The 27,376-nt window shown below is 30.7% G+C and overlaps 4 protein-coding genes and 1 long non-coding RNA gene across 17 annotated transcripts in view; 1 reads left to right on the top strand and 4 right to left on the bottom strand.

Annotated features, from left to right (window-relative positions):
- The window catches only part of LOC114946211 (uncharacterized), a 43,366-nt gene extending 37,749 nt beyond the window's left edge, over window positions 1–5,617 (bottom strand). For both annotated transcript variants that reach the window (XM_029322651.2, XM_029322652.2), the window contains exon 1: window positions 5,307–5,617. The gene's annotated coding sequence lies outside the window, so the exon portion shown is untranslated. The remainder of the gene's footprint in view (window positions 1–5,306) is intronic.
- A 1,545-nt stretch (window positions 5,618–7,162) lies between these two features.
- Window positions 7,163–9,931, bottom strand: LOC114946200 (uncharacterized). Of its 10 annotated transcripts, none has more exons than XM_029322630.2 (4): window positions 9,847–9,931; window positions 9,603–9,783; window positions 8,399–8,772; window positions 7,163–7,755 (listed from the first exon to the last, which is right to left on the bottom strand). In XM_029322630.2, the coding sequence occupies exons 3-4, from the start codon at window positions 8,559–8,561 to the stop codon at window positions 7,508–7,510; spliced, it is 411 nt and encodes a 136-aa protein (XP_029178463.1). In that variant the 5' UTR covers window positions 8,562–8,772; window positions 9,603–9,783; window positions 9,847–9,931; the 3' UTR covers window positions 7,163–7,507. The 10 variants fall into 10 exon arrangements, with proteins under 10 accessions (XP_029178463.1, XP_029178464.1, XP_029178465.1 ...); XM_029322631.2 differs by having other exon boundaries at window positions 8,399–8,769; XM_029322632.2 differs by having other exon boundaries at window positions 8,399–8,758.
- A 375-nt stretch (window positions 9,932–10,306) lies between these two features.
- LOC114946202 (uncharacterized) lies at window positions 10,307–11,743 on the bottom strand. Its single transcript, XR_003822581.2, has 4 exons — window positions 11,529–11,743; window positions 11,255–11,451; window positions 10,793–11,188; window positions 10,307–10,668 (listed from the first exon to the last, which is right to left on the bottom strand). It is a non-coding gene; the product is annotated as an uncharacterized LOC114946202 (long non-coding RNA).
- Window positions 11,655–14,158, top strand: LOC114946198 (DNA primase large subunit). The gene is made up of 7 exons (XM_029322626.2): window positions 11,655–11,936; window positions 12,052–12,389; window positions 12,471–12,698; window positions 12,780–12,917; window positions 13,011–13,389; window positions 13,474–13,641; window positions 13,701–14,158. The coding sequence occupies exons 1-7, from the start codon at window positions 11,786–11,788 to the stop codon at window positions 14,003–14,005; spliced, it is 1,707 nt and encodes a 568-aa protein (XP_029178459.1). The 5' UTR covers window positions 11,655–11,785; the 3' UTR covers window positions 14,006–14,158.
- Window positions 13,714–21,446, bottom strand: Tdh (L-threonine dehydrogenase). Of its 3 annotated transcripts, none has more exons than XM_029322627.2 (6): window positions 21,040–21,104; window positions 20,062–20,510; window positions 18,011–18,274; window positions 16,761–17,021; window positions 14,643–14,909; window positions 13,714–14,498 (listed from the first exon to the last, which is right to left on the bottom strand). In XM_029322627.2, the coding sequence occupies exons 2-6, from the start codon at window positions 20,363–20,365 to the stop codon at window positions 14,338–14,340; spliced, it is 1,257 nt and encodes a 418-aa protein (XP_029178460.2). In that variant the 5' UTR covers window positions 20,366–20,510; window positions 21,040–21,104; the 3' UTR covers window positions 13,714–14,337. The 3 variants fall into 3 exon arrangements, with proteins under 3 accessions (XP_029178460.2, XP_029178461.2, XP_029178462.2); XM_029322628.2 differs by having other exon boundaries at window positions 14,696–14,909; XM_029322629.2 differs by lacking the exon at window positions 20,062–20,510 and having other exon boundaries at window positions 21,040–21,446.
- Window positions 21,447–27,376: the final 5,930 nt, after the last annotated feature.

The raw sequence follows: 27,376 nt of genomic DNA, 5'->3' as shown, positions 1-27,376 counted from the left end.
TAATCTATAATCTTCCAAATAAGTAGCAATATTGTATGATCACGCGCTATGGATTGGAAAAACCTAGCATATAATCATGTAATTATACGTGAATATTTTTTCAGCGAACGGGTTGGGTTTTGTTGAAATTACACGGCTTGTTTCAACCCTTGCCTGAAACGCCCTTATTTCCGCGGAAAAATCGAACGCGTTTACGTCATATCGGTCATAGTAGCCGGACTCATAACATTGTCTCTCCGGACGGGAGCTGATCGAAAGTTACCCTCCGCGCCGTTCTGTGAAATTGCGGTTCGAGTCTATTTTTTATGAGACGCGAAGTTCAATATCTCTTCGTCTAGCGACCTAAGCGCACTTTCATCTATACGCGCCGCGAAGTTTCGCAAACGGGAGCCAATTCTCTCTCTCTCTCTTTAGCTCTATCTCCATAGAGCGCTTCGAAGGTATTAACAAGGATCCTACAAAGGGACTTCGGTATCAAAGCGGATGTACACTTCATCCGTATGAGTGGTCCCGCGCTAACACAGGCGAGATCAAAAATTTATCTAATGGCGCGCGATTGTGCGAAATATCAGTTCCTCTTTTGCCTCTTTCAATTCCCCGTATATATACTTTCAAACGCGTATTTATGAGCAGATTTTTTTTAAATAAAGAATGTCTACGAAAATATTTTATTCTTATAATCACGGATTCTTCGACTAATTTGAAGTTAATTTTTCTCTTTAGAAAATGTCGATTATTTTTTTTTCATTTTTTGCAAATTTTTAAGTTTGTACGGCATATTTTTTATAACTAAGTTTATTAAAGTAAACCTGGAATTAATTAAAGAATGTGGTTTAACCTTTACAAAATGTAGTTTGCGAAAAGCTGACTTCCTTTTTCAATAGTTTTTAACTCGAAAATTATTGATGCTGATAGATATTTTTGCTAAGGAAAAAGCTATTGAATTGATTGAAGAATTAGTTAAAACATCAAAAGAATGGTCTTATATTCTTTTTTTATATATAAATTTTTCCTTTTTCAATTTTTTCATTTTTCAAAAGAAGATTTTGAGTACTATGTATTTTTAAAAATTTGAATAAATAAAAAATATCTTAAAAGCATACAACATTTATCATTTGTTACGAAAATTTTATTTTTATATAACAATTTTTATATTATTTTCTCTCTAAAAAGAAAAAATTGAAAGAAAAAAAATGCGTATACATAAAAATTTTTATATAAAAATTGTTATGTATAAGTTTTTTCAATTTCCATTTTTTTTCTTTTGCTTTCTATTTTATGCTCGTGATAATCGAGATTGGTCTCTTTGTACGCTCACGTTACAGATATTCGAAACAATCGATGGATTGCAACACACCCTTGAGGTTTCGCCGATCAGGTTCGTTAATCTCTATCGGGGATCAGAGATCACCGCAAAGGATCGGGGGCGTCGAATATCTTGTCCACCCACATTTCGTTGCATCATCAGATTTTCTAATAAAGCCACCGAAATATCTAGCTTGCGTTCGCAGTTTCTCGATTAAATTAGTCGCAAATTTTGAGACAAATATTGTTGTGCTTTGACAAAAATTTAAATTCATACGCGAATATCAAAATGTTAAATATTAAAAAATTGCAAATAAATATATATGAAATTATTAAGCGCAAACTCCTCTTTAAAATTTCGAAATAAATGACATTTTTTAAACAAATGATGTGTGCTTATATAAATAATTATCAGAGGTGAGTAATAACTAGTTAATTAGTTAAAAGTTAATAACTTTTAACTTAGCTTAGTTAATTTAAAATATATCAATTATACATATATCAATTTTTAATTTCAACTAGTTATTTTTGACCTTAAATTTATTAACTTTTTCCCTAAGTTAAATTTTTTTATCTGTGAATCCATTAGATACTCTTTTTTGTACAAGTTATAAACGTATTATTTTTAAATTAAAGTATTATTAATTTTTATGTTTATTTGTCATCAATTGTAATTACCAAAAAATATATTTCTATATAAAAAAATCAAAATGTCTTTATTATTTGTTATTATATATTTTAAAAGAATTGACAAACAAAATTCTAATTTAATATAAATAATATTTAAAAATTAACTTTTGATTTAACTTCCGTTAATTTAATTTTAACTTTAACTAAGTTAATTTTTTGTTCATAAAATTTTTAACTTAACTAAATTAATTTTATAAGCAACTAACTTTAACTTAACTTACTTTAAAAAAATCATTAACTTACTCAACTCTGATAATTATATATTATATATATTAATGATTTAATATTATGATTTTTAATTTATTGTTACTAAGTAATTGATATGTCATTTTTCTGCGAACCTATTTGGATTACATAGTAATCCTAGAAATTTTCAACAAAACACGCTGTAATTACACGTAAATCGAAGAGCTCAAAGAGATGTTTGATTACGCAAACAGAAGAGAAAATTGTTGAAAACTTTGACAAGTGCTCGTAAACATCTCTCATGACACGAATCCGCAGCGAAACATGCTTGCATAAAGCGCAAAGGAAAAGTTTTCCTTTGCCTGCTCCTTTTCGCTCGTGTTTGATTCGAGGTTCGATGTTATTCGACCCATGTAAAAAAGCAATTTGTGTTTATCATTGCGAATATCGAGGAATATATTGATGCTGCTATATACAGGGTGTCTCAGAACTAGTAGTAATAACCTGTTAATGGCAGATTCGAGGAATAATTTAGAGACGATTTTTCCTCGACGAAAATGTTGAGACATCAATAATTTTCGAGTTATAAGCGACTGAAAATATGGGGTTTTTCGCAAACTAAGCCATGTGGAAATAAAATATTAACAAAATTACATTCTTTTATTAATTTCATGTAGAGTTTACTTTAATAGAATTTTAATTTAAGGTTTAATTACGAAGATGCATGATTGCAAAAATTAGGAACATGCAGAAAATGATAACATTTTTGCTAAGGAAAAATCGTCTCCAAATAATCCCAGGAATCTGCCATTAACAGGTTTACTATTAATTTTGGGACACCCTGAATATATATATTTTTCTCTTTTCTCTCTCGGGATTGTGCTGCAAATATCGCATTGGCAAAATCGAAATTTTGGATTGCTTCGTTAAACATGCCATTTCGAAATCACGTAATATGTCATATGTCGTTGTATGCATCGTTTATTGACGATATATTAATTGCACATTAGGGAGAGTAACAAACTGGAATAAATCAGCTGTCCATCATACATCAGTTATTATTTATTTTGAGAAGTAAACTAATAAATACAACTAATATTTGCGCGATATGTAAATCCAAAAAAAGATTGCTGGTGTATCTCGATAATTTATCAATTTCCATGCTAAATGAGAGAAACACCGAGAAATTTTTTAACCGATTAAATTTGATTAATTAGTAAAAAAAATTTTAATAGAAGAATTGGAAAAGCATAAATTGAGATGGCATTAATTTAATCTTAAAATTTACATAATATATATAAAAATAATTTTCCAAATGTTTCTGCATTTTAATTAGACGTACGTAAAAGTCAAATAAGAAAATATAGAATTAAATAAAAGATAATAAAATTAAATATAGAATAATAAAATATAACGTAAATATTTTTTTATAGGCTTTTCTTCAAAGAAATGTAATGAAATTCGACAAAACAAAGTTATTAACATAAAACAATGCATAAAAGTCGACTAGTTTATATCGTTATGAAAAGCTTCTTAAAATATCATCTACTCACTAAATAAACCACCATCATTTCGAGAGACTTAGATACGGTGCTTCCTAAGAAGAGTAAATGACAGTCCACTTCCGGAGAAGAGATAGTATATAAGAATCGCTCATTTTCCCCTAGAGTATTTTCAAAAACATTCAGCACTGAGATTGCAATCTTCAAACTAATACGCAATACTTGGAAATAAATGCAAATCGCCTATTTTTACAATTTACATTTAAATTATATTATAAAATTCACAGCAAAAGACAAAATTTTTCGCCCGATATATTTTCATGTGTAATCTCAATCGACTTTTTCCAAGTCGAATATCTCGCTAAAGACGATCACGTACCTGTATTAAAATTTCAATTTTCTCCGCGCGTTTTTAATTTAAAAAATCTTAAGACAGGATAAAACGTGTAATATAGGTAAGACAGGTTTTTCCCTTTAATTTTTCGCGTCATTTCAATTATAATTTCGCGTCACGTTCATATAATTTCTCTTTTACGATTACGAGAAGATGCGGCAGATTGTACGTCCGGAATATTTAAAGCCAGTATTATAAAATATAAGATATCTCCGACTACAAAAAAGTCGACGCAATTTTTGCAATAAGCAGCCGAGATCCTTAGATTCGAAAAAAAATGCGTAAAGAGTATAAGCGACGTGGCTTTCCGTGTCTTTCTGTAGATGGTTTATATCATAATCTACGAGAAGTAGACTCTGCCGTCAGCCGTCAGGTAAGCACATCGATGCATATTGTATTATTCAATACATAGCAACTAAGTATCATCGGACACTGAGACTGGCTGTTCCCAGGTAGACATTAGATTCCAAATGTAGACGCTCTATGTTGCACGTTATCGACCGTGTATGTGTCTACTTTCGCGATATGTTCTCGCCCTTCAAGATGATAACGCACTTATGTCAAGTGTTAAATTTCAAAACGACGTCATTTTGACGTCGACGACGTCTTTTTAACGTTTAATCACGTCATTTTGACGTTTAACGACATTATTTTGATGTTTAATGACGTCAGTTTGCTACTTGGGCTGACGTATATCCCAACATTCAAGAAAGATATTCAGAGGATATTCAGAGAATATCCAGAGGACATCCTCAGGATGTTCTCCAAACGTCTTCGTGATATGTGTCCTGTTATCATCATTCGCGATATGTTCTCGCCCCTCAAGATGATAACGCACTTATGTCAAGTGTTAAATGTCAAAACGATGTCATTTTGACATTTAATGACGTCATTTGACGTTTATGACGTCATTTTGACGTTTAATGACATTATTTTGACGTTTAATGACATTATTTTGACGTTTGATGACGTCATTTTGCTACTTGGGGTGACGTATATCCCAACATTCGAAAGATATTCAGAGGATGTTCAAAGGATATCCAGGACATCCTCAGGATGTTCTCCGAACGTCTTCATGACATGTGTGCTGTTATCATCATAACATGCGATCATCAAATTTCTATTGTTTCACCAAATGAATTTTGTTACCACAAATTACACAATCAAGTTTAATTGCAAAATTTTGTTCAATATATTTTTTTAATTGCAATAAAAATTTTCGAACTCACCTCGGACGTTTTAAAAAGATGCGCGCTGATCTGCCGATGAATCCAATATGTGATTTCTCTCGGTGCGGATTCCTTTCGCGCGTCGAGGAAGTATCGCAATAGATCGAGGAAAAAAAGAAGGCCGAGAGACAAGGAGTGCGATCCGCACCCGCGAAGGCTCACCACGTGACTGGCGGGAATAGGTGTATCCGCCGCCGCCGGGAAAGCCAAACAGAAATCTCCCGCAATGCGCAGACTCGTTGATGTATGGAGCATGTCAAAATAAAATAAGGCATCCGCTTCCTTTGATCTCCGTCCGTCTTAGCTATGCTTTATCTGAAAATTTACGTTTAAGTTTATTTCTTTTTAAATTGAACAAATACGCAGAGTATAGTATAAGCAAAAAAAAAATAAAGAAAGAAAGAAAGAATAAATAAATCAAATAATCTTTTTATTCTGGAACTAGCAATGTTTATTGAATCAGGTACACAATGTTTCGACCATTACTTTTTATCAAGAATAAATTGTACATCTATAAAAATAAATTGCACATCTATTTTATATTATTTTTGTGATACCAGGCTTAAATCAGTTATTTAAAAAAATATTACTAGACAATTCTTATTTTTTTCAGGAAATAGAGAAAAATATTCAAATCAACTTAATATTATATAAAGATATTTTATTTTCTTTTTTAATTAATTATTTTTAAATTATCTTGTATGAAAATAAATAATGGAAAATACAATAACTTTAAAAACTTCTTAATTCTAATTTTAATAATCATTACAAAATCAGATTAATACGAAAATAACCATTATAAAATTGTTATTAAAGAAAGAAGAAAGAATATATTTTTATTGTATATATTTGAAAGAAGAGAAAATATATTTTTATATATTAAACCGCGATACTACGATCTATATTAAAAGAAGATACATATTTGAAAAATGAGTATATAATTTTTTTTAATTATCCATAAATTCGATAGTTATTCCACTCATCAACATGTGTCATTATATTATTTATGCAAATATTTATGATTTTAATTTATGTATAAATTCAATAGTTTAAAATTCAATTTATTAACATATATGTAATAAATTATTATTTACGCACAAAAATATTATAATGTACTGAAAAATACACATCTCGGAGAGAAAAGAGAAAGAATTTAATTAAATAATATTATCGTTTTATTTTTTTATTGCACAACGCGATGTATTAAATAATTCAATGATCATGAGTCGCATTTTCTAAATATATATTATTTATATTATTTACATTTAGATTTATAACTTGTCAATAAAATATATCTCATATCGAACTTTTCAACAAAAAAGAAAATTGTTCGTGGCAAATTTGTTAACAAACGACATAAAAAATGCAATTTTAAAAATACGAAAACGCAAAGTATTAAAAATCTTCTTAATATAAAATATACTAAAATTTACAGGTTTAAAACAAAATTTTACTAATAAAAATTCGTATTATTTCTTTTTTCTCTCTTTTTCTTTATACATATTTTTATTACATTTATTTATTTAATAGTTATTTAATTAAATTTAAAAAATAGGTTTTTTAAAAAAAAGCTTTAACATAAAAATGTTTTCTATTTTTGTGACTTCTATGTTAAATAAATATATACGTAATTTTTTCAAGATAATTCAAATTTTTTTGAAATATCTATGCATACAGATATTATAAAATATTAAATATAAAAATTACAAAAGAGGAGTATTTAGAAAAAAAGCTATTACAACCAGAATTTTTTTAGAAAAATAAAATAAAATAGTATTAATTGAATATAAAAAATATAAGGATGAAACAATAAGCAAGATGATTGATAACGTGTAATAAAATCAAAAACAAATATATTTTATCAGAAATATAATTTATTTTTAACATTTTGTGTTAAACACTATCTTATTTAAATTTAATTTTCGAACGTTTAATATATAAATATTATAGATATACTTGTAACACATTATCGCGACTTTTAACAAATAAAAATGTTCTCTCGATTATTCTATAATACAATTATTATAACCAAAAATAAATTGGCTCAACCAAAAAATATTTAGACTATTTTGGACATAATTTCACAAAAAATACATTCCGGCTGAGAGATATTTCTCTTAATTATTCGCAATCTTATACATATTCGCAAGCATACATAATAATATATTAGTCTTTAATTTTAAAAAAAAAGAAAAAAAAGATTATTCGGTTTGAGTAGACGTAGACTTATACGTTCGCTTGATCGGTTGTCGTCCCTTGATTGTGGAGTACCAACCTTTCTGACGTTTTACTGCTAGAGGGTTTTGACTATCGGTGGTCGAATCTACTGAGGACACATCATTTTCGCAGGCTCGTTTGCTAGGACAAAGCTGAATGCTGGAGGTAACGTTGACGGACGATTCCTGCGATGTCGATGTCGATGTTGCGACGATTGTTGAAATTCCCAAGCCTGAAATTGAGATTCAAGAGAGAAATGTTCAACGATTCCAACTTTCTAGAAGAATTGTGTGCAAATAAGATTTCTTTTATAAACAGAGAATGCCTCAGATTATCGTATAATGAGCTATGTTAATGGCATCATATTTTTAGGATTATTTGAAGACAATTTTTCCTCGTGAAAATATCGAGACACCAATCATTTTGGAGTTATAATTAAGTTTTTTTGCAAAATAAAAGCCTTGTGGAAATAAAATATTAATAAAATTATATTCTTTAGTTAATTTCAAGTAGAGTTTACTTTAATAGAATTTTAATTTAAAGACTTAATAATAATAATAAATAATTTTATAATCGCTGGTCAATTAATAAATCAGGGTATATTTATTTTTCGACCAATACTAGCTATAATTATTTTATTTATTACGACGTTTCGACCATCAGGTTTTGGTCCTTTTCATACTACTATTATGTATTTAAATTTTATATTATTGTAGCTTTACTTAAAAAGGACCAAAACCTAATGATCGAAACGTCGTAATAAATAAAATAATTATAGCTATTGGTCGAAAAATAATAATATACCCTGATTTAAAGGCTTAATAAATTCTAAAGAAAAAAGACGAAAAGACTGCGAAGAATCCGTTGTTACTTACTTATATTATTCCTAACGTTCCGCATAGATGATGAAGAAGGTGACATGGTCTGTCGACTATCCGTTGTCTCATCTTTTGTGGAATAGCTCTCAACACTCGAGATGCTAATCTCCATTTTCGCACCAGACTTGTTACGACTAGTTACCCAATAAACTGACTCCATCGGTATACGATTATTGATTCGTCGGTGCAAGTTCTTGGTTCCTGTAGCTTCTTCAGACCCGAATCAATTAGAGGCATCAGATCCGTACGCAATCCTGCCGAATTGCTTTTCCATCAACATGGTTAACTCAATATCCTGATGATATCTTGATGTACGACACGACACGTATCCAATGAGTCCCTTATTCTTATCGTTCACTGTTTAAGTTCTACTAAATTATATTTATCAAAATTTCAAATACTGCCTATATATATTCTTTCTTGAAGAGTTATAGTTTCTTCAAAGAGGTCCCAGATAGCACAAACTATTCAAAAAGAATTCATTTGTATGTCACCAGTATGTCACCAATTTTGAGTTCCATTTCAAATACATATAGAATTTATTTTATAAAAATGAATTCTATTTTATAAAATGAATTCTATATGTATTTGAAAAGGGACTCAAAATTGGTGACATACCTACAAATGAATTCTTTTCGAATAGCTTGTACAATCTGGAGTTTCATTTTTTTCTTGAAAACTATTCTCAACTATTAATTTTACGAAACAAATAAAAGAAAAAATAAAAGTTTCTAAAGGAATAATTAACCCAGCAAACACCAAGTAACTATTATATAACTATAACAGTTATAGAATTGTTACTTTTGGTGTTTGCTGGGAAGCTTTCTAAGTTTAGTTCCCTTATAACGATTCCCTTATACTTTTCTAAATAAAAAAAAGAAAAAAGATAAAAACTTATTCTTTTTTAATTATTTTTCAGTTATTCTTATTTTTCCTGCGTAGACGGATAGAAATTATACACGAGAAAAAGAAAACAACTTTTTTAATATATACGGAAGATTTAATACGATTCGAATTTCAGCAAAAATTGACAAATAAAATAAATTAATAAAAAATGAAAAACACTCTATACTTGTTAGAACAAAAGAAAACTTCCAGTGTCGAAACTTTTAATTTCGCGATTTTTTACAGATATGCCTATTTGCCGATTATTTTCCCAGATTTCGAGATTAATAATAAAATATTCATTTCGTAGAATTACCGAAAGACTTGAAATCTTCCTTAGATTCGTATAAATCACCGCACAACTGGCAACGTAACAGCAAACGTACATTTGTCTGCTATATGAGTTCAACAGTTTCTTGCATAAGCAACACAGTCGACATTCAGACCAGGATGAATCTTGTTCACGTGGTGATGCAAAATTGGAAAACCCTATTCGTCTGTTAAAAAGAGAAAGAAATTTTCCGAAACCGATATATGCGGCACGTTTCTAATAAATATACCTTGTTCTGCCACATATCTAGACGCGATCATGCACCTATCCTCGTGACGATCCGGTGTTTACTAAGCTATTTCAATGTGACCAGTTTGTATGTCAATAATATCGCTCGTGCGATCATAATAATGTATATTATACACGTATAAAGTATATATATATATATATATATATATATATATATATATGTTATAGGTATACATCAGAAAATAAGTCCACTTTTATAAATATCTATCTATATAAAAAATAATTCGAAATAAAAATATTCATTCTCTTCTATAAATAAATATTTAACAAATTTTATTTAAGTTTAGATCATTTTTATATACTTTTTGTGTTATAAAAGATCATAAAATGAAGAAAATTTATTTGATTGTGAAAGTAAAAAAATTAAAGTTTTCTCGAGATAATGTTTGATTTTGAAAAATTAATAGATCGCGAGAATAAGGACATATATTTTTCACGTATAAACGTACTTATATATTTATTTAACAAATATGAAATAATATATTTATTTTATTCAAAGTTATCTAGATTTTCAGCTTCCTTGGATATGTACAAGTTCTGTAATGCATTGATGGCTGTTTCCTCTTCCTTACTCTTATCCTGAGCAGTTTTTGCAGTTGTGTTCGTTTCAGAATCGATTTGCACAGCACCAATAAATGCACATTTCTTAGCCCATGTCGCACTTTCGATTTCGATCGCTCTATTGATGTCGGCTTCGTCAAAATCGGTGTCATGATCGAAAACAAAAGCGCTGGTTCCACTGGCTATTCTACTTTCTGGCGAGGATAACGTCTCAGTATAGGGCGGTGTCCTTCTCTCGTTACTGAAATTTTCAAATAATGATAAAACCAAGATATAATGAAATATATAAGCAGGATACAAAAAATAAGATTGTTCCTAGAGAAATCTATGATTCACAAATAAAACCATAATAATGCTATACTTACATTTAGTGGATAGCACATGTTGGAATCAGCACATGTTGACTAAGATCTCCGCATACAACAAATGGAACAATGATTCTATTGACTCCTGTCAGCTCTTCGAAGTTGCTCATGTGTCAGTAAAGAGTTCAGCATATGTGGTTTACAGCCTTCTAGGAGAATAGTCTTTACAGACTACAAATGCTTCATTACTCGAATTGCAAGAACCACTGGGTTTCGTACAATAGGGAAAATATCCTCAATTGAGCGAACAAGAAAGATACGTCTTTAGCACTAAAAATTTGGGCCACAAACGTTCCACCAGGTCTCAAAATGTGTGTAGTTATATTCAGAGCAGCTAATAAAAGCTGCGATTGAATGAATATATCCATTTCACATAAACCAGTCACTGAATAAAATCTAAAATGCATTAATCATTGCAGATAAATATATTCAGGTATGACAAAAGTGAAAAATGACACATACTATCAGGTGCTTCGTCACACACCATCAGATCTCCTTGAATGTTATCAAACTGTGCAATAATCTGCTGTGTGGTATTGGTGTTAATAATGTCACCTCATAGTTGAACATCTCCTTCCAAGGGTGCCATTGCCTATAAATCGACCACCACAATTTTTGGAGACGCATTACCTTTCTCTAAAGCCTTCTTGTAGTTCTCGCTATCAAAAAATAAATACATAATTTATGTTTCAATTTGCTTATAATATTATGAATATTTTTTTATCATATCTCATACTTTCTATAAATTATAAAATTATTTTAATATAATTGCAAACATGTTTCTCTCTATATAATTCCAGCTGTAGTACAGGCACAGTATATACTATATACACTATATACACAGTATATACTGTGGTACAGATGTAGATGGCAGCACTAAACGAGGCTCGGACTTATCTCACGGAGAAATAGCGGGAAAATGCTCGTAGGTCGTCTGGGTCTCCTTTTGTTAGCAGCATAAAGTGCAAAGTATGATAAACTGTGCAAATTAAGATGGATTACAAGACACGCAGACGTCAAACTGTTGCGGACACGAATGGTCGCGAAAATGATTATCCTCATGACATTCAAATGTATGATATGCCCCCAGTGGGTGAAATGTCATTGGAAGAATTTCAAGAATTGGGCTTTGACAGATTAAAAGGTGACTATATATATATATATATATATATATATATATATATATATATATATATATTTGCACGTGCATAGGATAATGTCAGGATAATAAAGCTTAATCACTGTCATCTTTGTTGCAGCATTGCGATTAGTGGAGACAACAAACTGTAGAAGTGATCTGAAAACTATGGAAGATCGCAAGAAGTCTCTGTGCGATTCTTTGAAATCCGATGGACTCAAATACTATGGGAATCTCTTGTACGCTGATGGATCTAATCCACAGTCGGAGGATCATTTGCAGTCCAGGAGGAAAGATCACATATCCCACTTTATTTTGAGACTTGTGTATTGTCATAATGTGGAGCAGACTAAATGGTTTATTAATCAGGAGGTGGAATTCTTTAAGTTAAGATTTAGCTCCTTAGACAAAAAGGGCATCGAACATTTGTTGAGTATCAGTAATATGGATTGCGTATCTGTATGTTTTATTATATGCATTTTTTATAATGTATTATAATGTAATACGTATATTCTAATATGACCATTAATGCTCTTTAAGATTTCACAAAGTGAGAAATTGGAACTGAAAGAAGAACTCATCTTGTCATCTGGGAAAGTTACCAATATAGATATCACAGATATTTATAAAGTGCCTTTTGAGAAAGTCATTGATTTAGTCAGAGGACGTAAGGTATATCTCAAAGCAGGGATGGCATACGTTACTCATCTGGATCTGAGTTCAGTATTTATCAGTTATTTCAGAGAGAATCTAATCGCAGGATTAGAGGTATATAAGCATTCTTTTTCTATAATATTTTATCTTAAAGAAAGAATATATTCAATTAATTTCTATTGTGTATTTTTGCAGAGCGCAAAGATCCTTTATGATAACATATCTGATGATGAAAGACTGACCAGATACTTAACAGGTCTTCCTTCAGCTTTCTCTGGAATGGCTCGTGTTGTGTGGTCAACTACAGCTACACCCATCGATAAACTGCACGATGTATGAATCCAGTTATCATTTAAATTATTTAAAAATTTAATTTCCATAAATTTGCCTAATTTCTGATGTACATGTACATTATAAAATTTTTAGTTGTCCAAAACGTCATATCCATTATGTATGAGAACTCTTCACGATGCACTTTACACCAACAACCATCTAAGGAACTCGGGACGTATGCAGTATGGGTTATTCCTGAAAGGTATAGGTGTGACTGTAGAAGATGCTCTACGTTTCTGGAGAGATGCATTTTCGAAAAAGACAGACGGAGCCGCGTTTGACAAAAAATATGCATACTCTATTAGGCACTACTTTGGTAAAGAGGGAAGGCAAACGAATTACACGCCGTACGGCTGCCAGAAAATAATATCTAGCTCTGTCGGGCCTGGAGAATATCATGGATGTCCTTTCAGACATATGGATCGCGATTCGTTGTGTCAGAAGTTAACTAGTTATGGTGTATTTGCCTCTAGTAAGAATGTTTATTTTTTTCTATTGTACAATATTTATGTCACAACATCAAGACTTAATGCATCATGACATTACTGTATTTTAGATGTGACCGAAATATTGGACTTGGCCAAGGATGGACAGTATCATTTAGCATGTGCCAAATATTTTGAAGTTGCGCACAACAAACCAGCAAGCAAACCACTTCTACATCCAAACGCATACTTTGTCGAAAGTCGTGCAATTTTAACTGAAGATGATAGTAATGACAAAGGTAAAAAAGAATTTAAAAAATTGTATAATAAAAATGTTCTTATAACATTTTATTTGCAGATTTCGACAACAAAGATAAGTTCTCCCAAAATACAATTGGAACTCCCGGAGGTCTATCTTCGAGAAAAAGTGATAGATTTTCTACGCCTTCTAGAAATTCGGATTTCACTGGCACGCCAAAGAGAACCGATAAATTCGGTACACCTTCGAGAACCGCAGATACAATCGATACACCTTTGAGAAAAATCCAGAAAAATTATTACACGCCTTCAAAGAAGACTAAAATGACTCCGGTAAATATCGCGGAAATGCTAAACGATGATTTTACAGATTTTATGGATGTAGATTTGGATCAAAAAAGTTAACAAATAACTATTCTGTATAAATTTATTTATGCATATTCTTCAGATCCACTCTGCAGAATTTTTCCAAATATATTTTTATCCTATTTATCAATATTTGTATCAATAATTGTTCAACTATGTTAATCTTGTAATAAATACTGTGCTTATAATTTATATACTAAGAGATATATCAAATGTGCGTGCGTGTTTTGACTCTCGTACAATTCATAAACATTAACTATTGACTTCTTTCGAGCAGAATTTCCGTAGTCGGGTTCGTGATATGAAATTTTGCAAAGCTCGTGTACATAAATCGAAAGAAGTCAATAGCTACATATACGTATCTTATACAATTATACGTAGCTATTGACTTCTTTCAATCGGTGTTTCGGTAGAAAATTGGTGCTGACGTCTTGCACCATCAACTTCACCAGCCTCTGTAGATCGTACTTGTGTCGCCAGCCCCAATCCCTTCGCGCCTCGCTGTCGTCGAAAACTTGGGGCCAATTTTCGGCTGAAATTACAAGGTCACAAGGTGTACAATGAAATTTTGGAACATTTAAATATCTCTTTACGCTCTAGCTAGCAAACATACGTCATTTTGACGTTTAATGACGTCAGTTTGCTACTTGGGACTCCATATGTGTAACATACGTACCGATACATTGTCTTTTATCTGGCTTATAAGTAATCTTTAAATCTGGTATGTACTTGAAGAGCTCGTTGAACAGCTCCTCGGGGGTGAAGCTCATGGCTGTGACGTTATAAACTCGTCTACGAAGTAATTCGTTGGGTGTGTTCAAGAACTGAAAGAGCGCCGACAGACAATCTTCGATGTATATCATCGGCAGCCTAGTATGAGGCTCTAAATAACACTCGTATCTCTTGTTCAGCAGTCCTTCGTGAAATACCGCTACAGCATAATCTGCGAAAAATAGAAAAAAAGAGAGAGAATTTATTATCGGGTCGTTCAAAAATTTACAAAATAGGATGTCTGTTGAAAAATAAAAAAAAAAGACGAGGAATGTATAAAACTTCGGACTAAACATATACCGAAATTTCAAGTTATTTTTGAAGAAACTCGTGGCTGCTCTGATGATTTATTTTGCTCTCTCTCTCTCTCTCTCTCTTTCTGAATAGAATTTACATTTTTTTTTTGCGCGCGATTGAAGTTTAATTAATAATGTGGACGATGAAGACTTTGATGCGAAGATAAACGATCGAATAAATGATATGTTTATATACATATATAAAAACATGTTTTTACATTATCTCGTCTCGACTTTTGATGTGCGAATGCAGAGTCTTTTATGCATCGGAAATTAAGGAAAACGGAAAAAACGATTTCACGAACCAGAGATCGAGACTCGATGCATTTATTTATGAATATATGCATTGTCCTTGAGAAAGGATACGCACACATATACAATTCTTCATCATCATGCACTTAACTTAATCGCGATTAATGCTCTACTTCTTCACTAAAGAAGGTAAAAGCCTCTATCAATTTTCAGTTATCAGCCTGTTTTATATACGATATTAAGCGTTCCTTAAGCATGAACGCGATTATCTTATTGCGAATCGGAAAACTTGAACACGCAAAAGTATGATCGCGACGCTTTAGTTGAAAAACATCTCATTTTAATATTTAAAGATGTAAAAACACGTAATTACATCGTTCGAGAAAACAAACCCATAGTACATTCATACATTAATTAATGTTATGGCAAAATGATATAAACATGTTTTTGCAAAAACATGTTATTTATTCAATCATCAATATAAGATTTACACCGCGCGTTCATTAATGTTGTCTTTGATAATTAGATAAGATTATATGTTTTGAAAAATAATTCTAAATTTTTTTTACAAATTAAACTATTTTTTAATTTTATACGTCGGAGTCGATCGCGCATAAAATGAGCGATAAGTTACTTTCTTAAATGCATGATAAAATAAAAAATGCGAATATAATTTTATCTTATCATTTAATCATTAGATAAAAATTTAGCTAATTATACATACAAAGAACAAAATACTGGGGTTTTGGCTTTCGATGGAATTGGCTACATTTTTTTTCATATATTGTAGCTTATGATGTAATAGTTAAAAATTGGATAATTGCTGAGAAACAGCCAGTCAAACAACTCGCAAAGTCCTAATTTTTTGTGTTTGATTGGCTGTAAATCAATAACCATCTAAATTATTTAGCTTTGAGTTTATTACATTTTTTGTTCAGCAAGTCATAACTTACAACATGTGAGCAACTCAGTTGATTTTATCCGGATTTCATATTATCCATGATTTTATACAGGTTTAGAAACCCGGTAGTAATCATAAATAAAATTGAATCTTAGATCAGCTGGTTTTTTCATATGTTGACTTGCTGAACAAAAAATGTAATAGGTTGAAAGCTAAATAATAATTAAGTAGTTACTGATTTACTGTTTGGTTAATTCAATAACTATCCAATACTTAGCTTTGATGAGGTTATTACATCTTTTTTATTCAGCGGGACAGAAACTACAACATATGAAAAAAAAACAGTCAATTCCGAAAGTCAAAATCCTATATGTATTTGGTACAAAATCCTTTATTCTGATAAATTAATGGAAAGTAAACATTTACAGATTTAATGAAAATAAAAGAGAATCAACAAATTCCCTCACTTGTGGTTCCACCTCCAGGTGGATTACTACTGAAAATTCCTCGAAAGACGTAGATTGTGTGTATATATTAGTTAAAATAACGGAGAAGCAGCAACAAATTGTCTCACCTGTGGTTCCACCTCCGGGTGGATCGCAGCTGATCACGCCGGGGAATCGAAGGCACCGGAAGTCGAGGCCGAACCTATGATGATAATATTCTCCCAAAAGTTCGGCGTGGACCTTGCTGACCCCGTAGATGGTGCGTGGTCGTTGCACCGTGACATTCGGAGTCGGATTCCTCGGCGAATCTGGACCGAACGCGCCGATCGTCGACGGAATGAAGATTCTCAGCTTGTACTGCTTCGCCAATTCGATGACATTGTGCATCCCTACATCGCGAGGGGATCATAATAATTATTTGATATGGAATTATGGGATTGAACAAATTTTAAATGATGTATAGATATATATTACAATTATTCGATATCGATTTTCAAACAATTGATTTTTTTTTCTTCAGGTGTATCTGCGTAGAAGAGTATGTATATGCGATAGCATCTAACACGTTTCGATCACTGCTCGTCTCCGCTTTCTCTCCCAGAGAACTTTCTTCCCTTCGTATTAGAATTATTACCGTAATGACAAAATTCACTCGTTATAACATTCCATTTCACTCGAGTGCAGTGCGCGGAAAGCTATTTCACGCGTACAAAAAAAATTCACACTTTTTCTACTAAATGAAGTGAAAAAATATACAATAGTCCCCTATTTAATAATAGGTGTATTCAATTTATTTCTAAATTTTCTAAAATATTTCTAAAATATTTTTTATTCAAAGCACTGCTAAACTTCAAACTTTAGATCCTGCTACTCGTCTAGATGTACGAAAAGAATTTTCCCTGAAAATTATGAGACAATATATGATATTGAAAGAATTTCATAAGAGTTTCTCTGATTAAAAATATTTATCACAATAAAAAATATTTTAAGTAAGTTAATGATTTTTTTAAACTATAATAAGTTAAGTTAAAGTTAGTTGCTTATAAAATTAATTTAGTTAAAAGTTGCATAAATGAAAATTGACTCGGTTAAAGATAATATTAAATTAAATTTTGATTTAACTAAAGTTAAATTAATATATTTTAAATTAACTAAGCTAACAATAAGTTAAAAGTTATTAATTTTCTAACTTTTTTAAACTTTTAATTAATTAACTAGTTATCACCCAATCCTGATATATTTGTTATAGTAATATATATTAATCAGAGAAACTCTTACAAAATTCTTCCATATTGTCCCATAATTACTATAATTTTCAGGGTAAATTCTAAGCAAAAATTCTCTTTATGTAAAAACAGATGGATCATTTAACTCTCACCTTCGATATTGACTCTGACAGCTAGAGGAACATTTTGCTCGCCAACAGCGCTAAGAAGAGCGCTGAAGTGAATGAGCCAGTCGATCCTGTAGTCGACAACGATTTTTTGCAGACCCTTGAAGTCGAGGATATCCGCGAAAATAAAGGGTCCGTTCTCCAGACTCTCCTCCGTAGGCTTGATAATGTCCGATAATATGACACTCTCGTTACCGTAATTCCGACGAAGCAACTTCGCGCATTCCGTCCCTAATTGTCCGAGACCCCCTGAAAAATCGTATTTCCTTGATGAAGACATATTTGGCATTTTTAATAAAACAAACAAGTGGAGACATTATTTTGTGCACGACACTTTTGGATAAAGTCTAAAATTACAAAGAACAAGCATGTGATTTGATACATGAAATATTTTTACTAATATTATTTATAATATTACTATAAATATTATATTTATAAATTATATTTATTATATTATATTTATTATTTATAATATTATTTATCTAATATTAGATAAATTATATAATTATGTCATAAACTTCGTTAAATATCTCTTAAAAAATGCAAATATAATTGCGTGTTTTATCGTTTAAGGATGTATGGGAGACATTTAAAAATGGTACAAAATTCATGAAAATTATACAAATCGTTTCCACTTTAATACTAAAGCTACTGTCAAAATTTGGAATTAATTCACTAACCCATTAAAAGTTATTGTAATTTGAATTTCCGCAATTTCTGCTACTTTTACATATATCTTATAAAGATTCATGACTGAACAATTTTATTACGTTAAAAGTATCAAAAAATGGTATCATATATTTCAAATTTTTTACATATACAACTGAAACTTTAAGGAACACTTTTGCAATATTATATTAATATTTACTAAACCGTTTAGAAGAAAATGATAATTGAAATGGTTAAAATGATTGAAATTTATTGAAATTCTGGCTATTTTTCTTATTTCTCTAACGTTGGATGTAGAAGTGCAGTAACATTGGAAACAGCTGAGATTCCATATAGATATATATCACAAAATTTATATATACACTGTTAAAAAATTAGACCGACAAGGAAAGAAAGATTTCAAAATAACTAATTTATTATATATATTATATTAATTTTTCCAATTTATTACTATTTATTATTTATTATTTATTATTTTTATTATTAATATTTATTTATTATTATATGAATTTTTTTATTATAATAATTTATTATTAATATTATACAAATACATTTTTATAATATAAAAAAATGCACAGTATTACATATTAAAATCTCTTTACACAGTAAAAATAATTAATTATATATATGTATAGTATTAAAAGTGTTGAAATTTATTTGCTAAACCAATCGATAATTTTTTTAACTGTAGATTTACGTAATCCTTTCAAAATTTTCTTTTGAAGTTTTTCCTTGAAAAATTTATGAAGGCCATCTCTGTCAGAAACATTATAAATATTTTCTAGAGTTTTCATTTCAAATAATTTCGAGAGATGTGTTTATCCTAATCCAGCGTGCAAAGCACCTGAGATGGAAATAATCCAAGAAAATAAATATATGTATAATTAAAATTAGAATAATTAAATTTGTTATTTAAATATTAAAATTTACGCTTGGAAAACTTGACTTCGACGTAACTAGCAAATTTTATTTAATTCTTTCACGACGTTTCGACCATTTGGTTGTGGTCCTTTTCAAGTGAAATTTCCATCAATTAAACTGAGATTAACGTAACATCACACTGGTATTATTTAAAATCGAAAGTTAAAAGTTAAAAGAGGAACACGTCCCATCGTTATAATGTTAAAAGTTAAAAGTTAAAAGAGGAACACGTCTCATCGTTATGATGTTTCGTCAACGAGCTTATTTTCACCACTAGCGACCAATATTAATTTTGATTAATATTAATTTTAATTGATCGTATTAAAATTTACCTAAAGCAGTTTTATAGTTAATATCAAAACAAGCACTACGTTTGTCATTTGATAATACATTTGATAATAGCTTCTTATCTGTAATAATTTGATTGAGAAGTAAACATTTATGACATCGCACTATGAGTTGTGAACCCAATCCACGGCGTATCTCATTTTCGATGTATTCCAAAGATAAAGCTTCTTTGTAGGATATACACCATAATTGTTGACCAAGAATTTTTAAATCAACAATACGTCGTCCGTTTTTAAAATCAGATTGTTCTTCAATAACGTCCTCAATTTTATCCACTACTTTTTCTTCATTCTCTTTTGAGATTTTTCTTTTCTTCTCGCCACTTTTTCGTTGAGCGATTCTTTTTTCATAAGTTTTTTTAGATACTATTTTTCCTTTCCAACGATACGTTATTTTTGACATAATAATGTGTGAAAAACTTTTAGCGGTATAGATAGCCTCTAATTATGCACAATGTGAATTGGCATCTTTTTTGACATGTGGAATTGACAGCTCGTAAAGCTGCCAACATCGACTTCGCTCTTACATTACACACGTAGCTATTCACCTGTCAACATTGATAAATTAATAACACTGAAACTTGGATCAATTTCAAAACATTTCTGATGTAAGTCTATCTTAATATATTTCATTTAATAATTTATCTTCGGGCCATCCGTTTAGTTTAACTGTAATATCTTAGAGGCGGTTATTTCGAGTTGTTTGAATATTGAATACCGCAATTTTCTTGGAATAATTTTGTTGTTGGATTCCCGATAAATAATTTTGAAATTCACATCGGAACCTTTTCGGCGCTATTCTTTTACCAATTACACCTTATTGCGCTTAATATCTGCGTTTTTTAATTGTAATGATTGTAATATTTAATTTCTAATTTCTAACGGATTTGTATAACCTTGTATCATTTCAATTTACATTGAAGAGAGACCAGTTAAGGACTGAAACGTCTGTCACGATTTTCCGTTATGTTCTTTTAATGTATACTTTAATCATACTTAATTTACATTTTAATAAATCCATGTATGTTTTTGATTAACTTTTTACATTGTTAATATATTTAATCGCATCGTGCTTACCTGTTATCAGTATCCTCGGCGGTTTAAGTGTCTTATTTGTATTAATGCACTTGATTCCATCAGTTTCTTTGCGATTAAGATTGCCAGACACGTGAAAACTTCTGCGAATGCTTCTCGCGAAGGAATAAAAGACTCGAATGATATTTTTGCATAACATTATATCTTATAAAATAATATCGCACGATTCTCAAAAAATGACAGAGTTTGCGATTAACTGTATCTTTTAATGATTTTATTTTTTACGATAAATTTTTAAAATATAAGAGGAATGTTATATAGAAAAAAGTCATTCAAAGTATTGCAAAGTGTATCAAGAATAAATATACATATATTTATTTTTTCGAAGTTTTGTGAAGAGCAGAATGATTTAGTCCTTCTTCGTCTGTGGTTGATAAACAACTGAACAGTCTTGAGCAATAAAATCACATTATATCACGGCCCGTTTTAAAAACCAGTTAGAACGGATGTTGTGTGATCTAGACGTGTGTACCTGTCACTACATAATATAAGAAGAATTTTAAATGCTGCAATTAATCTTGTTTTCTTGCAATTCTATGCATATACATACATGTGAATATCAATCTTATGCAACTCTAGATAGCTTTTTCGCTTGTAATTATAGAAAGATTCGAATTTTTCTCATCTACAACAAACTACACCATCAGAAAACATTTTACAATAATTTTATTTGTAGGAGAAAAATTGAATTTTTTAAATTATATTTTATATAAATTTTAATCCTTGATAAATTTAATAGAAATGGATATCTCTATTAAATATATAGTTCAATGTACAATATAATTAAATAAATCGTGATTTCTTGTATCACGTTTATTTGAATTCGATTGACAATATAAGAATTTTATGTTATATTATTGATAAATTACAATAAAACACAGATAACATTATTACTTATAAATAAACATATTTACTATTTTTATTAAATGTCATCAAGTACTGTTAGTTTTTTTGGAGAAACCGGATTGATGTTGAAATTCACTGTTTACATTATCTACTTGTCTATGACATTTGTACTTTAATCGATGGAGGCTTGGCAATACGAACCAATAGCGATACAACCTTTTTCTCGTACAATTCTCTAAACCGGTTATTGCTGTAAACTCCACATAAAAAAACGAAACGTTAGCATATAAGAAAAAGATATCATGCGTAATGTTATATAAATATCGAGATACGAAGGTTGACAGGAAGAATAAAAGGAATTTTTGCACCATAATATATTATTCCTCTCTTATCGATGTGCAGGATATAAATTCTTTAAGTTTCAAATTAAATTAAATTAAAAGTTAAATACTTACAAGTAAAACAATAATATAGATTTAAATATAATATAGATTAAATAAATTAAAGCGCAGATTTTTTCTTCTAAAATAAAATTTATGATTTTTTTAAATATACATTTCGATCTCTAGATTAGATGATCATCAGCAAATGAATGAATAAGGCAAAGAATGCTTAACTTTTAATAACTCTAATCATCCCTAATGCTTGACATTTCGCGACAAATCTTTCTTCGGAAAAAATTATCTGGCCACGGTTGCTCGAAACACATATTTAACAGTTTCAAATATTTGACAGTTCATCAGCTGATCGCCACAAAGAATGGAACTGTCAGTTGAATAAGTGTGTTTATCACTGATTTATAATGTATAAACAATCTTGAAGCAACAATATCATAAATTTTATCATGAGTTGGGATGAGACACATCATATCAATATTTAAACTTTTATCAAATTCTTCATCTCAGAGCATGGTGCAAACTTTTCATGTCATTCTGGAGATTCATTGTCAGATTATTTTTGTCTCTTAATAAATATCTTCGACATATCAATCGCTTTCTAGGAGTAAATTTCTCGTCCAACATTTCTACATCATCTCATGAATACTCTTAGTTAATTAATCTGTGATCCGTAATGACAAAATGCTGTGCTGGTATTTCTATTAATGTAATTAGGATTCTCTCTCAGTCGTGTTTTCGAAAGTCCACTTATCTATCCGACAAGTGACATGAAGCATCGCAATTTCTACAGAGAATTTTATCTTCATGTATTTTTGTGTTTAAAAAATCACAAATTACTAAGCTAGAATTTTTCTGAGCTTTTGGATTTCTCCACTCGAGATTCCGCCACAAAAACGGGAATTTGTGGTGAAAACAATGTCCGCTCTTTAAAAATTATGTATACTCATAGAATTTATTTTGCTGTCCTCTGCGTATTAAAAAAAACCATGGTGATTTTATTTTAAAAAAATCCAAATAATCTTGCTTCAATTTTTATTATTGCAATTTGCCTGTTCATGATTTTTTTTTATCAGATGATCGTAAGTGTTTAAAAATCATCAGCGAATATTACAAGATTATTCTGCATATTTTATGTCACTTTTCTTTGGCTGATCCACTTTTACATATAATATAAATTTATCGCATTTTTAAAAATAATATTAGATTGCATAATTGACTTAATTATTGAATGATTTCTTCTTTTTCTTAGATATTTCGATATCTATAAGTATGATTGGGGGTCGCGTTCGATTCTAGGTGCATCATCAAGTGTGCGAAGTGGAAACGAAAGGAAGAAGATTTTTCAGCGATGCCGAATTACATTCGGCGATTGGTTATATTCGTGGGGAAAGGAAAGAATTTCCTGGAAGCGTGTCTTCACGGTGGCTGGACACGCGCTTCGCAATTCTCTTCGTCGTCCCTCCCGCCGTCATCTTCTCCCCTCGACTTTGTGCAAACCACCACGCTTTTGCGAACAACCTCTTCGATGCATTTAGTTGGCGCCCGTAACGAGATCACGAAGAGACTCGCGGGACTCGGGAGACAGTGTCAGAAAAAAAAACAAAGTGGTGAAATAAAAGCCGGTTCGCCCTGAAAAGAAAACGCTTTTGACGCGCAAAAAGACTGAGTGGACATACATTTCTTCTTCTTCGTGAATTTTGTTATTTTTTTTTTTTTTTACTGAAAGAAAGAGAAAACAAAATTCTTCAGGATTTTACAGAAGCGAGGCATTAGTTGGCGAACAACACTGATATAGAAGGTAAAATATCTTATAGTTGCGAAAGTACAGAATTTTATATTAAATTTGACATTTTCTTTAATTAATTTCGAAGGAAAAATCGGTCAAAACACATTTTCTCCTCATTTGGCTCCAGTAAATTTTTATAACATACTAAAAATCAGGGTTGGGAAAGTTAATAATTTTTTTAAATTAAGTCAAGTTAAAGTTAGTTGCTTATAAAATTAATTTAATTAATTTAGTTAAGTTAACAGTTGTATAAATAAAAAATTAACACAGTTGAAGTTAAAATGAAATTAACTGAAGTTAAATCAAAAGTTAATTTTTAAAAACATTATTTATATTAAATTAGAATTTTGTTTATTCATTTTTATAATTTATAATAACAAATATTAAGACATCTTGATTTTTATATAGACATATATTTTTTGGTAATTACAAATAAACATAAAAATTAATAATACTTTAATTTAAAAATAATACGTTCAAAGATAAAATATAATTATATGTTCAAAGATAAAAAAAATTTAACTTAGAAAAAAAGTTGATATAAGTTTACGGTCAAAAATAACTAGTTAAAGTTAAAAATTAATACATTTTTAATTAATTAAGCTAAGTTAAAAGTTATTAACTTTTAATTAATTAACTAGGTATTTTACCCAACCCTGGAATTAGTCCTCTGTGTAAATCAAAGGACTTTAATAGGATCAATTAAATATAAAGACACTTTTCGCAAAATTTAATTATAGAGAGAAGAGATCCATGACTTAATTAAAGTTTTCGTACTGTCCATATCCCCACATAATTGCATTTAATGGTTGCATCTTCGTTAAAAGACGCACAATTTTCTTCGTGCAATTACATAACGACGCGAAATTATCATTCGCATTGAGAAAATAAGAAAAACACTCGGGGGTCAATGACGGCAAAATATCGAGGAAGTGGGAATCACTTTCACTAAAATTGCCTCTCATTGTGCCTTATTGTGTTTGATCGAAATTCGTGATTACAATGATATAGCGATGGAACTGGAGAACAATTAATTGCACAATTATCAGAGAGTATTCTTCCAAAATTGTATAAAATGCAATATTATTTTAAACAAATATCATATGAATAATAAGTAAATTATCTTTCTTATCATACATTAAAAAAGACTTGTAGAAATATAAATTGGAGCAAAACATTAAGATACCCAGTTTTCCAGATCTCCAGACTTATCCTCAGATTTTCCATTCCACTGATAATGCAAAATACCCGATGATACCAAAAAATACTTGCGGAGGATCTCGAAATGCGGAAGCAGATGCGTCAGAGACGACTCTTTCTACTGATGCAACAAGATTCGATCTCGAATTCGTATATCGCGCTATATCGACGTTTTTCACGTGCGAATGACTTTTCAGGCCGTCCGATTGTTTTGCCTCTTCTTCAAGACGCATTACGAAATCCTCGCGTTTCCTCGTGACAAGATCTCCTCTCTGGTGAACGTCTTTATCTTTTTGCACGCACAGACTCACGCCAAATTGCAATCTATTCTCATTTTAATCGCGATTTGCTCTTCTCATTTCTGATGATTATGCTAAATATTGTAATAAATTCAAGTATTGGTATATGAGTTCATTCATAAATAAAAGTAATTAAATTAACTTCTTTTGAGAAATCACACAATTTTAAGTCGAAATTAATCAATCACAGCAGATGCATGCGTGCAACAACTGCATCAATGAACACAAGACAAATTGCAAAAAAAGACTAGTTGTCATTAATCACAAGCATGTGATTTTTCAAAATTTATTAAGTGGAAAAGATTTAAAATAATGCTGAAATCGATGAATTCTTAAAATTGTTTTGCATTAAAATTTCCAAATAAAATCAAATTGTGCTTAATAATGGAGAACATAAAATAGACTGAAGCTTATTGTAAATAATTTCAAACATAAACATTGAGTTTGTTAAGCAAAAGAAACAAATCTTATTTACGAATCAGCCCGATATTATTCGCTGATAAACAAAATAGAGGAAGCGGAGCAAAATGTAATCTGATAATTCTCAACTAATTATCACAACTGCATGATTTGATAATATTTCATTCCCGACACGTGTGCTCTTTCGATAATTTATTATTAAGCGAACGAGTGCCGCGTACTTAATAAAGTATACGATCTCTCCGACTTTCTTTTTCCGCGAGGTGCGAAATTTACAAACAAACACGAGACGCCTTCCCCGGTTCGCCATTCGTCGTTACTGTATAGACACATCAAGAGCGAGCTCGCGCGACGGCAATTATTACGGACGACGATTGTCCTAGCGGTCTTTAGCTTTGCTTACGGTACGGGGCATCAATTTTGTCGTCTACGACCGTGACTTCTGCACAACACGCGTATGTACACCCAGATGCGTGAGCCGTCGCGCCCAGGATACAGAGCCACACCGTGACGTGTCCGTGAAGGGCTCTTAACGCCTAAAAATCCGATAATAATCGGTCGTTTCGTCTCGCCAACGAGATTTCTCTGTCCAACTTGGCGTCTCCGTAGACGAAGAAACCTCATAATTGCTCTTACACAGGTGTCGAAACTCGTTCCTGCTACTTTCCTAATGATCTTTAATAAATTATAAGAGCGACCTTACAGCTTTTTGTTCCCGCATCGTGCTCCTAACGTCATTTTGACGTTTAGTGACGTCAGTTTGCTGCCTGGATTAAAGGGATACTGATTAGGTTTGTTCTATAGATAAATATTATTTCTATTTAACTCTCTATTAGCTGTACAGAATGAAAAATCTTTTACTAGAATTAAAATATTTTTCATTCTGTATAGCCAATAAAAGAGTTAAATGAAATTATTTGTCGATAAAACAGACCTAGTCAGCATCCTCTTAAGATCTATTCTTTTCAGTTGAACTGGCTGCACTAGTTCAGAATTTATCTCTTTCCTTCTAATGTGGAGTAAAAAAAGATAACCCAGGTAGCAAACTGACAAATCTTTTACTAGACTTAAAATATTTTTCATTCTGTATAGCCAATAAAAGAGTGAAATGAAAATAATATTTGTCGATAAAACAAACCTAGTCAGCATCCCCTTAAGATGTATTCTTTTCAGTTGAACTGGCTGCACTAGTTCAGAATTTATCTCTTTCCTTCTAATGTGGAGTAAAAAAGGATAACCCAGGTAGCAAACTGACATCATTAAATGTCGAAATAATGTCATTAGACGCCAGTTCAATTTAGGAAATTAATAATAAGGAAGAATAGTCTTGAATGTGAAATTCAGTCATCGACTTTTGAAACGTATGGCAT

Source organism: Nylanderia fulva, unplaced genomic scaffold (genome assembly GCF_048542155.1).
Source record: "Nylanderia fulva isolate GAGA-0341 unplaced genomic scaffold, ASM4854215v1 Scaffold44, whole genome shotgun sequence".
NCBI classification, from domain to species: Eukaryota; Metazoa; Arthropoda; class Insecta; order Hymenoptera; family Formicidae; genus Nylanderia; species Nylanderia fulva.
Note: the sequence above shows the minus strand (reverse complement) of the source record. Positions and strands in the feature narration are given on the sequence as shown.